Source organism: Mugil cephalus, chromosome 14, assembly GCF_022458985.1.
Source record: "Mugil cephalus isolate CIBA_MC_2020 chromosome 14, CIBA_Mcephalus_1.1, whole genome shotgun sequence".
NCBI classification, from domain to species: Eukaryota; Metazoa; Chordata; class Actinopteri; order Mugiliformes; family Mugilidae; genus Mugil; species Mugil cephalus.
The window spans coordinates 17,661,302-17,676,160 of NC_061783.1; the positions used below are offsets into that span (position 1 = coordinate 17,661,302).

General features: G+C 42.0%; 1 protein-coding gene across 2 annotated transcripts in view; it reads right to left on the reverse strand.

Moving 5' to 3' along the window:
• Positions 1 to 14,859, reverse strand: part of crybg2 (crystallin beta-gamma domain containing 2) — a 42,764-nt gene that overhangs the window by 22,060 nt on the left and 5,845 nt on the right. For both annotated transcript variants that reach the window (XM_047605786.1, XM_047605787.1), the window contains exons 2-4: positions 10,761 to 10,866; positions 6,435 to 6,590; positions 3,360 to 5,956 (exon numbers count right to left, since the gene is read on the reverse strand). In XM_047605786.1, coding sequence (XP_047461742.1) covers positions 3,360 to 5,956; positions 6,435 to 6,590; positions 10,761 to 10,866 — 2,859 coding nt within the window. The remainder of the gene's footprint in view (positions 1 to 3,359; positions 5,957 to 6,434; positions 6,591 to 10,760; positions 10,867 to 14,859) is intronic.

Consider the following 14,859-nt stretch of genomic DNA (forward strand, 5'->3'; position numbering starts at 1 on the left):
GTCATAGGAAATAATAATTAAAAAAAAACGTAAACGTGTCTTTGCTGCCATCTTGTGGTTTCAAATATTCAAACACTGATACCAATAAGTAACACTGAGTGTACTATGCATCCTCACTGCTTCAAAACCATCCACAGAAGTGCATATATTGTATAAAGTTTATGCATTTTTTTCATATTTATACATGAAATCTTGTGCTACATGTATAGTCAATAATATGACCCTATATATACAGTGGTGTGAAAAAGTGCCCCCCTTCCCCTTCCTCCTTTTTAAATGAAGGTTTTAAATTATAAAGGTAAAATAAAATCCAAACCTACATGGCCCCGTAAGAAAAACTATTTTCATCTCCTGTTAAACTTAATTGTGGTTTATCACGCATGACTTCAACTTCTCAAGCAACACCCAGGCTTGAATACTGCCACACCTGTTCCCGTACAAGAAATCACTGCAGTAGGACCTGCCTGACAAAGTGCAGTTGACCAAAATATCCAATTCAGGAACAAATGAGAAAGAATGTAATTGAGATCTCAGCCTGGAAAAGGTTATAAAGTCATTTCTTAAGATTTAGGACTCCAGCGAACTCCAATGAGAGCCATTATCCACAAATGGCAAAAACATGGAACAGTGGCGGCCAAAAGCAGCGACAACTCATCCAAAAGGTCACAAAAAAACCCACAACATCATCCAAGATGCAGGCCTCACTTGCCTCAGTAGGGTCAGTGTTTATGACTCCACCATAAGAAAGGGCCTGGTAAGAAATGATGAGGAGACTTTTGGGAAAATACTCTTTGGACTGACTGACGAGACAAATCTGAACTTTTTGGAAGGTGTGTGCCCCATTACATCTGGCGTAAAAGGTAACAGCACATTTCATAAAAAAAACATCACATGAGCAGCAAAATCTGGTGGTGGTAGCGTGGTGGTCTGGGGCAGTTTTGACCTGGAAGACTTGCTGTGATAAATGGAACCATGAATTCTGCTATGTACCAAAAAATCCTGAAGGAGAATGTCCAACCATCTGTTAGTGACCTTAATCTGAAGGGAACTTGGGTTCTGCAGCAGGACAATGATCCAAAACACGCCTGCAAGTCCACCTCTGTATGGCTCGAGAAAAACAAAATGAAGACTTTGGAGCGGCCGAGTCAAAGTCCCGACCTCACGCAATCTTCCAATAACCGAAAGGTTGGCGGTTCAGTTCCGTCCAGTCCCTAGTCTGTCTGTTGTGACGTTGAGCAAGACACTTAATCCACCTTGTCAGGCTGTCGGATTGGCAGCCACGTTTCCGTCAGTCTGCCCCAGGGCAGCTGTGACTACCACCACCACGGTTAATGACTGAAAACCCTCCAATGTGGCAAAATTACAACAATTCGTCAAAGATGAGTGGGCCAAAATCCCTCCATAGCGTTGATTTTGTTTTCTCTTAATAATAACAACCTTCATTTAAAAACTGCAATTTATGTTTACTTACGTATTATCTTATTTATCTAATATTTAAATAGGTTTGATGATCTGAAACATTTAGATGTGACAAACATGCCTTAAAAATGCTGTTGCATTGCCAAACAGTTGGGTTGAAAAATGCACAAAATGAATAAAAAAAAAAAAAAAGAAAATTCACATGGGAACTCTGGCTCTAGACTCAGAGCTACATGAGTCATGAAATAATGTTAAAAGGAGAGAGGTCATACTCATGGGATAAAATTTGATTAAAAGCAGACGGACATTGTGAAACTCTCATCTTTTGATATTTTTGAGAAAGAGACAGAGAGGAACCAATCCATTTTGTATTCATAAGCCTAAATAGTGGGGCAGGAGGTGACTGGGGAGATGGAAGCAGTTAATGTGACACGGAAGCATGCAATGTTGTATGCAAACTATGTTTATACTGACCAAAATCTATAAACTAATTTATTTTAGGCTTGGTAAGGGAGATTAGTGTGTAGTTGTAGTATCAATTCGGCAGTACATCTCTGAAAGAATCAACTGATTAATCAGCGCATTGATTAAATTATTCTGCAACGATGTTGACAGTTGATAATATGAGTCACGTATTATGCAAAAACATCAAATATCAAAATCAAATAAAAAATTCTCCAGTTGAAGATATGTTGCCTTCCACAGTATGATGAAGCATTCAATTGCTGGATGGACAGTAAAGGAATTTAGAAGACATAACCTTTCCTTATACATAGCCTTGCAAACATTAATGACATTAGTGTGCAGCTATTTTCCAGCTATTTTTGAAAGCCGTCAAGGCATTGTCTTAATCTTCGCCTGAACCAGAAGCTGTTAGCTTTAGCTTAGCATAAACATTGTAATGCAGAGTTACCAATAAGCCAATTGTTCGCAAAAAGTGATAAATGCACTCGCCTGAAGTCTATATCTGCCCCAGGCAGTCCCTTCGTGTAAATTGCATTGACATTTGTACTTAATGTGAATGTACAAGTCACAAGGAGTAATTAGAAAAATTCTTGAGTTTATTTATCACTTTTGCAAACGACTGGCCAATTGGCAACTCTACACTTCAATGCTAATGCTAAGCTACAGCTAGCAACTGCGCTGCTGGATTAGGACAATGCCTGGGCTGATTTAAAAATGTTTTTTCTCACTTATCCAACTGGGGAATACGGTAAGTGACTAAATTTCACATAGGGGTGGTGTATCCCTTTAAGATGATTTCTAAAATAATTATTAGTTAAAGAGCTCTTTTTTTATATATAGATGACGTTACCCTATTAGTTGCATTTTATAGTGTTACATTTTATTTTGCCACCATTTTATTCTATATGCCCAGCATATTGAACTGTGAGACCTGTATTGTGTATTGTACCAGACTGTAAAGTGACTGTGTTACACCTTATGAATCAAAACTGACTGAACCTCATGGAGGATCAGAGTTGAAAAACAAAGTTCAATGTGATGATAGGACATACGCATGCCACTAGGATTTATTCAGCTGTCTATGTGTTGTATCATGAAGGGTGTGTTCAATATAATCAGGTATGCAGATGGATCTGTTGATAAACAAGACAGCTCATCCACTGCTGACTTTTTAATTATGAGAAATGTTCATACATTTTATCAGATGACTACATAGGAAGATGATAAAGTAAAGACGAATTTGTATTACACATGGCTTGACATCAACTTAACTTAAGTATATCAACAATGGTGTGTGTGTGTGTGTGTGTGTGTCTAACACAGCCCTCAGGATACGTGTTGTATGTTCCAGCACAGCAGCAACAAGAACCTGTATTGTCCTTAATGATATTTTCCCCCAGCGCTCGCTTTCAAGTTCGGAACTAGTTTTGCACCTAAAAATGTGCACCCCAACGTTAGAAGACTCAGTGACTTACCCCTGATCCAAGTCAGGCTGGTCTTCCTCTGGATGTTCGTGGCTCTGGGAGAGAGCCTCCGCGGCTTCCTTATCGGGCCGGAGTGCGTGTGCGTTCAGAGCCGACAGCTCAACTGCCACCTGTTCTGGCGTCGTGCCGTTTCTTTCAAGGTTTTGACTAATCGTATCCGCCCACACGCTACTCCGTGGGGCCCTATTGTTGTCGGTGTCTGTGGCATCACATTGCAGTGTGGCGATGTGTGTCAGATTGCATGAGCCAACCTCGCCCGAACCAGAAGTATCTGTTGATGTGTTTTTTGTGACGATTTGTATGCCTTCCTTGCTTGTTTCACCTATCCTGTCTTCAGTCAGTTGAACTTGCTCCTCTGTCTCTGTACACGTGGGTGTGATTCCTGCCTCCTCTCTGATGTCACTGGAATGTATATCATCTGAAAGAATATCTTTGCTAGTCAGGTAATGAGCCAGTTGAACTGGGAGTTGCTTCTCTTCACAAGAGGGGTCTTCTCGCTCCAAGTCCATGGTCCACGTCCCCCCTGGTGCCCCCCCCTGTCCATGCAGCTCACCGGAGGGTGGGGCAAAATCGCATTCCACCAGTGTGTTCACCTGCTGAACCGGTGTGGCCAGTCGCTCCTTCTCTCTCCCCTCCTCTCTCTCTGTTTCTGTCACCTGCCTCCAAAGTGTGACTGCGTCCCCTTCATCCAGACTCTCACTGGCCTCACTGGTTTCAAGGAACTCTAACGTTCCTGTTTTGTGCACTTGAGCTTCTGACTTCTGACCTCCTAGTTGTTGCTGAAGTTCAGCTGGGCCACTCCAGTCGTCTATCTTTCCTTCATTACCCATTTTCTCCCCCTTATTCTCCATTTCCGTAATCAACCCCCTCAGATCTACCTCGTCTCTCCAGCCTAACCCTGAACCCTCTCCGTGTTGCTGAAGCTCCTCGCGCAGTCCGACCTCTTTCCCACCATCTACCACAAAAGTCGCCTCTCTTTCATCCACGGTGAACATCTCTTCATCCCCGCTCTCCTGTGCAGAATTGTCCTCTTCAGCGCTGTAGTAAAGCTCCATGGCGCTGCCGTCATCCGATCCCACGCTCAGATACGCCGGGCTCAAAGCCCTGTCACACTCGGCGGTCTGTCTGGGAGGTTCGGGAAAAACCTCCACCGCTTCGGTTTTGATCACAAGACCCTTCGCTGTGCTCATTTTGTCAGGCACGGGAGAGGAAGAGCCAGGATCAGCGCTTGCCTCGTCTGAAACTAACTCTTTGACGAGGATCACTCTCCTTTTAGAGCCAGTAACCTGAGCATCAGTCTCCTGGGATGTTACATAGACAGAAACGGGAGGGGCAGACTCTTCACACACAGGTACTGGTCTGACAATGTCGTGAACAAGGCCACTGCTGTCCGATTTCTCCTCTAAATGGGGGCGGGCGAGCTCTGAGTAAGGAATGCCTTTACTGTCAACGGGTTTAGAGTATGAAACGAGAGAGGAAGGCCGGTTACTTTGAAGATAAGAGTCAGAAGAAGTTTGGTAGGAGGTAAATCTGGAGCTCTCACTAGAAGAAATTGCCTGTTTCTCATTGAGTAAGGCATCACCACTTTCAGTATTGTTAATTCTGTAAGCATTAGAGTCATGTGAGTTAGACACCCGTGAGTATAAACTAATAGTTTCTGTTTGGGGTTCAGGTTCGGTTTTGGCGTCGAGGTGCCTTACCTCAGTTCGGATTTGAGGCGATGGGTGCGAGATCATAGACATTACCTCTGAGGTAAAACTCTGGGGGAAAAGCGAGTCGTACAAAGCTCCATAAACTGCAGCCTGACTGACAGGACGGGAGCTTGCTTCGTCGGTAACAGCCGAAGTTGTGGCGACACTCTTGGCAGACTCAGGAACAGACCTCTCTGCGTGAGAGATTGAAGCTTCATGATGGATGGTAGCAGCATCTGCACTGACGGCTGACTCGAGAGCGGATTCAGTAACAGTGGTGGAGTCTTGAGAGCACACGCTGTTCGAGATTGTACCGTCAGTCGTGTCAGGGGCATCAGGTTGATGGTATGATAAAGTGACAGTGGTGGATTCATCAGACTGTGGGAAAGTATCTTCATCACACGGATTGTTGGTTGCATAGACTGAGCTGACAGCTGCCGCTTTGTGATCCGAGGTGTTGAGCGCGACTAGTGGCTGGCTGGGTGGAAGAACAGGTGTGTTAACAACAGAAGAGGTGTCTGTCTGAGTCGTAGGAGGAATGGATTTGGCATCACTTTCGGGTAATTTGTCACAAACAGGAATATTTTCATTCTCCTCTAATGAACCTGGGTCATCCAGTGTCAGCTCGGGAATGGAAGCGATTGGGGCTTTCAGCCTCTCAGTGTGAACATCCAAACGATCCGAGCCATTTGTCTGAGGCTCCTGTGATTCTACTTGGGCGTTTACAATGACGGACGCCTGGAACTGGTTAGGAGAATCGAAGACCTGATTTGCGGACAGCGGGGGAGGGGAAGGGATGTCGAATGTATTGCCAGAATCAAGCTCTGGCTGAGACATAGTGAACTTCCTCTTTGCGTTTGTCTCATCCACCTCCACCTGACTGAGGTCCATAGCACTCTATAAGAAAATCATTCACAGTAAGATCTTTTATGGAAGCAATGACAAGGCAGCATTTGAAAATCCTTAAAAACTTGCAGATCAAAATTTTGTTGGTTAGAAAGCATCAAATAATAGCCAGTTGTCAGGATGGAACAGCTGCTGCAGCCACCTTCCCAATTTGCACTTAATTGTTTGCAATCCACCACAAAATACCTCCTCCAAGTCAAGATTTAAGCTTTGCATAAGCTTTGCAATTAAATCTGTCACTATTAATGTCGCTGAAGTGCTCACTAAAATGGTTTTGACAATTTTTTTGATCAGAATGCTTCAAGATAAATAATAGGTGGCACTTCTGGTGGCTTTAAAATAAATAAAAAAGAAGGAATGGACGAACAAGACTGGATCAAAATATGACATTTCTGTTAGTTCTATAGTTAGGTCCATTTAAATATTTGCAATCAGTTGATTATGTAGTAACCGTGTCGGGCCTAGTTACCTCCTCTTGCTCTTCAACGCCCGGTGAGTGAAGGACATAGGTGCTCCTCGATATATAATCTTCATACTTCTTCTTCCTCTTTTTGAGGCCGAAGGAAAAAGTGGCAAACTTTTTGGGCTTGCGGAGGTCCAGCTCTGAGTAGCTGAATTCTTTACCCTGAGAGGAAGACACGGAAACAGATAGCCGGTTAAAATAAATATAAAATATAACGTGATTGACTCTGAATCATAATTTGACCTTTACTAGAATCAGCTGTACTGGTTGATTCGATACTGCCCAACAATGCTGCTTTCAGCGCTGACAATAACGATACGACACGAGTCGCCCAAAACAGATTAAAAGTCATTGTGCTTGTAAACAAGAAAATGTTGCCAACATGCTAACTTCATTCCAAGCAGCTCCACCCTGTAAGAAATGAAGTAGAACGTGACTTACTGCACCCAGAGTAGTAGCTGCTGGCTTAACCATGAAAGCATCAAAGGTTTGGAGCAAACACACTGCATGTTTTTTTAAAAATATTGCTCGACTCTAGTCAGCAGTACATACTGCACTTAGTTTTACATGTTAATACAGTCTTATACATACTGTATTACCAGGGTTGCTTTTCCTTTTGCACTGTTGACAACTGTTGTTGGTGTGTTATGCTGATGTCTCTGTATGTTCGTCTATAAGCTATTGGACAATCGATTTTCCCCCAAGGGATGAATAAAGTATTTTTCTATTCAATTCTATTATATCACATATGGCATCCACAGTCACAGAGAACACCCAAACAAAGAAGTCATCGCTTAACTATCTCAAAACTGATCTAGCAGAACAAAGGTTTAGAGAAATGCCAATGTTGTGAGAGCTCTTACAGTAGAATGAGTCAGGCATGGTAATCAAGATATGCTGAACAGTCATTAAGGACTTCATGTGTTGGAAAACATTGATTGAAAAGATAAAAAATATTCTATTGTAAGTTTTTTTTTCTGAGCCTTGAAGAGAATGGAGAAGACATGACTGTCTGCCACTGCCATCAGCAGTCACATTTCTGACTGGGTGTGCCTGCGAGAATTCTTGCTCTTGTGATGGAAAGTATGAAAAGCAAAGACAACAACCAGGAGGGGAGATTTAGTGCTGCCTGGAATTCGCCTGTATTGGACACTGCCAGCTGACTTCTGCGGAAAGGTGTGGATTAATAGGCCTACGGGCAATAGGCAACACAGTTAATCTCAAAAAAATGCATCTTATCCTCGCCGCGTCCTCTCCTCTATTATTATTGTGGTGTGACAAGTTGTTGGTGACTAACGTTACCAAACCTTGGCAGAGTCAGCCCTCTAAATTCCACAACTCAAGTTCTGCCACTCTAACAAAGCATTCACCATTATCATGCAAATGTCACCAGAAGAGAAAGACTGAGTTCCATGAACTACATGTTTTTTGAGTTGTTCCTAAACCAGGTCCAAAGGTCTCCCAGGAGAAAAACTGGACTGTGACAAGATGGTCAATGTTAGTGGTCATAATGTTTTGGGTGGTGTGGTGTAAATATCCAGTGCAGCTTCTCTGAGAAATTACAGGACCTAATCGACATCAAATAACCACCGTCAACAAAGGCTGTCACCTCACATCTCATCAGTCTAGACCAAAAAGTTGCACTTGAACGCACCATAAAAACTATAAACAAAGGCCAGGTAACACATATCTTCATACTAGCACGTTGTATCTATTCCTCATTCAAAAGGGGAAAATGAAAAGATAAGATAAGATTAGATAGTACTTTATTGATTTTAAATTCAAAAGCCACCATTAGCTAAGGAGGTAGGAAACGCTATAGACCTTCGTACAGAGCTGGCCTACAGTTTAATCATCCTTGTTGATCATGTCGATGGAAAGGTGCCGACAGGAGTCCGATTAGTGGCATCAGCGTGGCATGTCACGGCTCTTAAACTGATTACTATCTGCCCTCTTGAGCTCATGTCACTTCATCCAGCAGGGGATATTTACTGGAGTGAAGGAGAATGCGGCGGCAGAGTGCTTCGTGCCATTTTTATAATCCTGTGTAAGTCTCAGACCATTAAAAGAGGATGGCCAGAAGCCAGAAGTAATCATATGTACACAAAGAACATTCGTAGATTAATCTGAGGATCGCGAACATGTGTCTGTTCCTCTTAAGGAACTTTAAATAACCCATTTAAAAACAACACAAAGCTTTGCTAAGCTTGCGGCAGTGATGTTGAAACACAACATGCAACAAAACAGACAACAGCTGATCTTGGCTACAGCAGAGTTTCTTAGTAAAACATTAGCACCCTCTGCTGGAGGAAATAAAAAGTCGTCAGGTGAAATGTTTCTCGTGGTTCCCACGCAGTCATCCAGATTAACTCACACCATGATGCTCATTCTCTTGAATCTGGACAGACATGCCTTTTTTTTTTGTGATATTTGCACGTCATGGTTATTGGTCACCTGCATTCAAAAGTCTCAAGTCTCTTCAAGTCTCTGCATGTTTTTGTTTTTTTTGCTATGAGACTAATCAAGTCACAGTCTTGTTAAATAAAAGTAACATCAGTCGTATACAATGTGAGCCTGGGAGTGTGAGGGAGAAAGACCTGGGGGGATGTTAATAAGCAGCTGGAATGGAGCTGTCGTTAAAGAGGGTCGTGTTTCACGAAATATGTGCCTCAAAGAATATTCTTGTTCACACATGTTTGCCATTTACAACAACCTACAGTGGGAAAACCTACAGGGCACGACTACAACCAGAGCAAAATATCAAATGTCACAACGTTGGCTTTTCTGCATTATTTTGGAGCAATTCAAAACATATATATGCATTACACTATTAATTATCGCATATGTTTCTATAATTTGTAAAGGACAAAAGGAAAGAACAATGCTTGAGATTTTCTTTCTTTTTTGTTGCTACAGGGAATAATTCCACATTCAGGTTATGACGCTATTATTTAGAGCAAATTTAAATCAGGCACACGGATATAACAAGTCTATGTCATCTTACAAAAGATTAATCATGCTAGAGCTCTTATAAAAATCTAAACAATACTTATAAAATTACAACAATCAGCCTGTTTTGATAGGAGTCAATCAGCTGTCAGCATCTTGACTTTGTAAAAACATTCCAGATCCGTCATACTGTGAGGGCGTCACTCGTGCTTATACATAAAAGTATGTGCACACCTATGGAGATTATTTTTTTCTCCATTTATCTTCTCTGCATTGTTTCACATCATTTTATTTCAGTGTTACTGGATTTAGTAGATTTTTTTCTTGTATACCTGTATATAGACTTTATTTATTTATTTATTTTATTTCCACTGTACTGTGACCTTAGCTTTCTTAATTTACCAGCCGGGGAACATATTTACTTACACTTTCAACAAGGGAGTGGGGGATTCAAAGGAAGGGAATGGCTGCAGGGTAGAGCGGTGAGTTTTAAAAGTGGCTGCCACCTGGGCAACCCGCCATCATTTTTGTGCCAAGTTTAATTTTTGTGCCAACTTTAATGTTTGTGGCGAGGTTAATGGAACAACGTCGCGATGTGCGAGGAACGAGCAGAACGGCGTCTCTGTCATGTCGGTCTGCTCGTTCCATTAAAGTAACCGAATGCTTACAATTAAAAAAAGATTTTACTGCATGTCCACATAACACTTCATTTATGTTCACACATTACTCCAAATTCTTTGATCTCAGAGCTCTACACAAACCGTTTCCGTTTGGCCCCACATTGGGAAATTTGCTCGTTAGTGGGAATATGAGACGTCAGTGAAGAAGATCTTGCACTTTTTCACAAAGGAGCAATGTCACTCGCAGTCGCGTGGTGGTGTGCGCATTCCCACCTGAGCCACACTTTCACAATTAGACTCAAAATCTCTATTTTTAAACACCGCCACAAAACAGTGCTTGTTTATCCTGCATGATGTATGATTGGCATGTCACAAAAGGTTATTTTTGCTAATAATAGTAGATAAAAACCATTATTTTTCCAACGGGTTGACACAAAATTCTCAGTGCATGCAATATAACAGGAACAGGTAGAATTCAGAGCGTATGTGTGACTATAAAACACTGACACATTTTACCTTTAGCACCTAATTGTATTTTTTTTTCAAACAATAAAAAAAAAGAAGTAGTATAGTATTAGTATTAGAGTATTATTAACTACAAGCATTGAATGTACAGTATACAGCCTTGTGTGCACACACTGCGTGACTTGCTTGTCGTACTTGCACAAATGCTTTCTTAAAAGCAGCTTAAAAAGGCGGGCCGTCAGCATTCTTCAGTAACTATCTGTGAAAATAGGCCAATAATGAACACAAGTTAACTGACCTTTGCCCTGGGTGCAGTGGCGTAGATGGTAGAGCGCTTGTTGTCTGCGACGACGCCGTCAGTGTCGACCCCTGCATCCCCTGGAGTACTACCGGGCTCAACAACACTGAGGGGGACAGAAAAATAAATAAAAATTTAAATAAAACACCTTATTTATGAAGTTTTTGACAGCACATCAAATTCCTCGTGTGCTCAAAGCTGCAGGGACGCGTGCTCATCGTCACAAGATCTTGATAATTACATTCAGCGTAGAGGCATGAACTGATGATCATGCAGAAGTGACTTTATCTTGTGACACAGAGCAACGGACCTGATCTTAATGAGTGATTAATGGATGGTTTGACTGTTATAAGTTTGTGCTTTGATTCATCTGTATTGCTGCAACCAGATGGGAAACTATACATCTATCACATCCTGTTTTTGCATGAATCAGTGCGCGGGGAATGTTGAACAGAACCGGCTGGACAGAGAATGAGTTACAGTTTCCTAGAACAGCTTTCAAGTGCTGAACAGAACAAAAGATAATTAGATCATCAGGATGCTAGTGCTGGCAAATCATAAAGGCTAGACGAGTTTTTTGGTTTGTGGCTCATCTCAACAACAAGGCAGCAACAAAAGTGGATTACACTCGCCGATCAGGCATAACATTATGACTGTCTCTAATATTGTGTAGGTCTCCCTTGTGCCTCCGAAACAGTTGTGACTCATCAGAGAATGGGCGTGGGCCTTCTGAGGGCTGAGGGGGTTGTGGATCATCCCACAGATACTTGACCAGTTTGGGGTCTAGTGAATTTGGAGGCCGGGTCAGCACCTTGTGCTGTTTTTCAGTCTGGACTGAAGGGGCCTCGGGAGAGTTCAACCAGATCTCATAATTCTAAGAATGCTTCAGCCAGTCGTCTCTTTCTGGTTCTACTACCGCATTTATTTTTTTCTGCACACATTAGCCCTAAGGGGTGCATAGTTCAGGTGACATGCCGAGTCTTCAGGAGGAGGGACAAAAACAACCAGTTGTTCAAACAAGAAAAGCTTGGAAAAGCTCAGAACTGATGTGTGTAGCAGCCCTGAACACACCTTCTATTAATTAAACCGACGTTGCTTTAGATGCTCCACGGGAGTCAAAATCAAATCAAAATCAATGCCCGTGTTCGGTCAACATATTCCGTGCGGTCACAAATGTAAAGAAATACTGTTCAGTTCGAGTACTGTACTTTGTTAGGTCACTGTTGTTTCTGACTGGTACTCGTCTCCAGAAGCTTCAGAGTCAACACAGATGCTCCGCCAACAATCGAGAGCTGTCGTCTCATCAAACAGGCGGTACAAAGGTCTCCCTGTGCACACAGACTGTTTTAATTTGCACAACTGCACGAATCAGGAAGTCAAACGACGAGCAAACGTCACCGGGAGCTCCGCCACAGTATGTGGAGCACTGCCACTTCCAGCCACGCGCTCCATTTCGCCTGGCACTTGACCTTTTTATGTGCCCAGACAGGAGAGAAAAGAGTTCGGGGCCTTTTTTTTTTTTTTTTTCGACTCACGAGCCACGCGGAACTTTCACTTTGAGACGGCGTGCCACTGCTGCACACACAGCAAATAGCACGAGAGATAAGAGGATGAGTCGTATCTTTGTCCCTTCAAGTGTTTACATGTCAACATGCAGGCGACACAGAAACAAGGCGGTTTGAACACACAAACACCCAAATCAAGAATCCCATGAATGAACTTCAACAGGTTGTTAGCGAGAGGGGAAAGTGCCGCCTGTGCTTCTCTTGTTGTTGTGCAGAAAAAAATGTAAGAATGTTTGTTTGGATAAGAACAGGACCAAGAGAGACTGAGAGAGAGAGAGAGAGAAAAAAAAAAACTAAAAACGAGGCCGGCTTCACAGAGCCCTATATTTGCATCTGTATATAGAAACTGGTAGACACTTGTTACAGTGAAACCACAAATTTTCTTTATGCAAACACACTAAAGTCAGCACAAACTCGACAATTGTTATTCATTGAATATTACAGTTCTGCGGTCAGATGTTGTCACAAGGAAAGAGTCGCACGCTTCTTTTTTTGCTCAATGCCACATGTATAATTGTGGGATTTCAACAACAACACACATAGATTTAACCTACCAAGTCCGGAGCTCTAGTTTGGTTTGCATTTTTAATTTCTCTAAGGTATTCGGGTTTAGTAGTACACAGGGACTATTTCTCTGTATATTACAAAAAAGTCACCAACATGTGACAGTACATAAAACGTATTATTTTAATAGCTTGGACAGAATTGCAAATAATGAAATTCCAACGTCATCGAACGAGCACTTGCTAATTAGCGACGCTGTAGCTCGTTACTATTGACAGAATTTGTTAAATTTGCGCATCATATCGAACTAGAAAAATTAAAAAGCATAAACAACCGTAGGATCTGATGAGGTTTTGTACCTGAATCGGCCCGCCATCGTGTTCTGACAACCATCTCCCATTTGAAGTCTATATGCTAAGCTAAGCTAAGCTAACTCCAATTTGTACAGACAATAGTTTTCTTTTGTTTCCCCTCTACTTCTTTTTGTTAGTAAAAAAAAAAAAAAAAAAAAAAAACTAAATTGCAATCAAGAGAAAGGAATAATTGAGCGCTCTTATTATTTCTCATTTCAAAATCTCATTTTCATTCTTTCACGCAAATTATGTCATGTCTTCACAGATGAAAGTAAATTGTTATCTCGCTTATGAATGGCTTTAAGTGCCGCGTGTTACCTTCTGGGCCTCACAGTTATCATCACACAGGTGCTATTGTCTGGAGGGATGCATTGAAGTTAGAGTTTAATTATTAAAAGGCCACAGCTATCACTTTATGACCTACCACTAACTCACGATGGTCTCTTTACAGTTATTTTCTCACTCCAGTTTAGATACAGGACACACAATAAAACACAGGTGGATGGCGCTTTTAACACAAGCTCCGCAGTTTATGACGCACCAATTATTTCTGACTTACTGGGACTTGTAGAGCTGCGCCCCTGCAGCAACAGCTGACAAATTACTCCCGATTGTACTCATGCGAACCCATAAAAAAAAAAAAAGGCAGATGATGGAATGATCATAAAGAGTACAGCGTACAATTTGAGGTAAAGAATGAGTATAGAAAGGAGCCAGCAATACACCAAACGATGTAGAACGTCTATCTCTGTTATCGCTACAGTTTCCTTATCGCGTGGAATCAATACCGCTATCAAGAACAATGGACTGAACAGATAAGATAGAAATGGAAAACGATTTCACTGACACACTATCTCCGCTGTTGTTGCCATTTACCTTCGCTATCAATACTTTAAATTCCAAATCTATTCACACACACTTCTCCAGTGATGGTATCACTTTCCATAAAATGTAAAACTAGGCATGTTACAGGTTTACATGATATCAGGACCGTTTGATCTGACTGGTCTTGTTTTTTTTTTTAATTATTGTTGGAAACGTTTCCCTTGTATAGAAATAACTGACTGAAACAGACAGAGTAGAAGTAAAATTTTCCAAACGGTTCAGAGCTGACTCTCTGTTGATGACATCAGGCGTTTCCCAATATACATTCTTGTGAAATCTCATCAGTCGCTGCCCAAGTGCTGCTCCTATTCAACGGAGTCATCTGGCCAAGCACATCTCTGAATGCATTCGTGCCCCACCTATATTAACAAGGACGCATCCTTTTATCTCAAGGAACTTGACTTCAAATACACTGGCAGTACTTTACACCGATCAGGCATAATATTATGACCACCTTCCTAATATTGTGTAGGTCTCCTTTGTGCCTTAAAAACAGTTTTGACTCATCAGAAAATGGACCTGGGCCTTCTGAGGGTGTCCCGTGGTGTCTGGTAACAGGATGTTGCTAGCGGGGGCCTTTGAGTCCTATGAGTTGAGGGGAGGGAGCGTCTATGGATCAGGCTTGTTCCACTGCAGTTTGGGATCTAAGGAATTAGGAGGTCAGGTCAACACCTTGAGCTGTTCTTCCGTGTTCCTTTGAGTTCTGAATCCTGCTGGGGATGACTGCTGCCATCAAGGAGTGTCACGGATTGTCAAGGTTTAGGGGGGTGCTACACGTCAGAATGTTTCCCC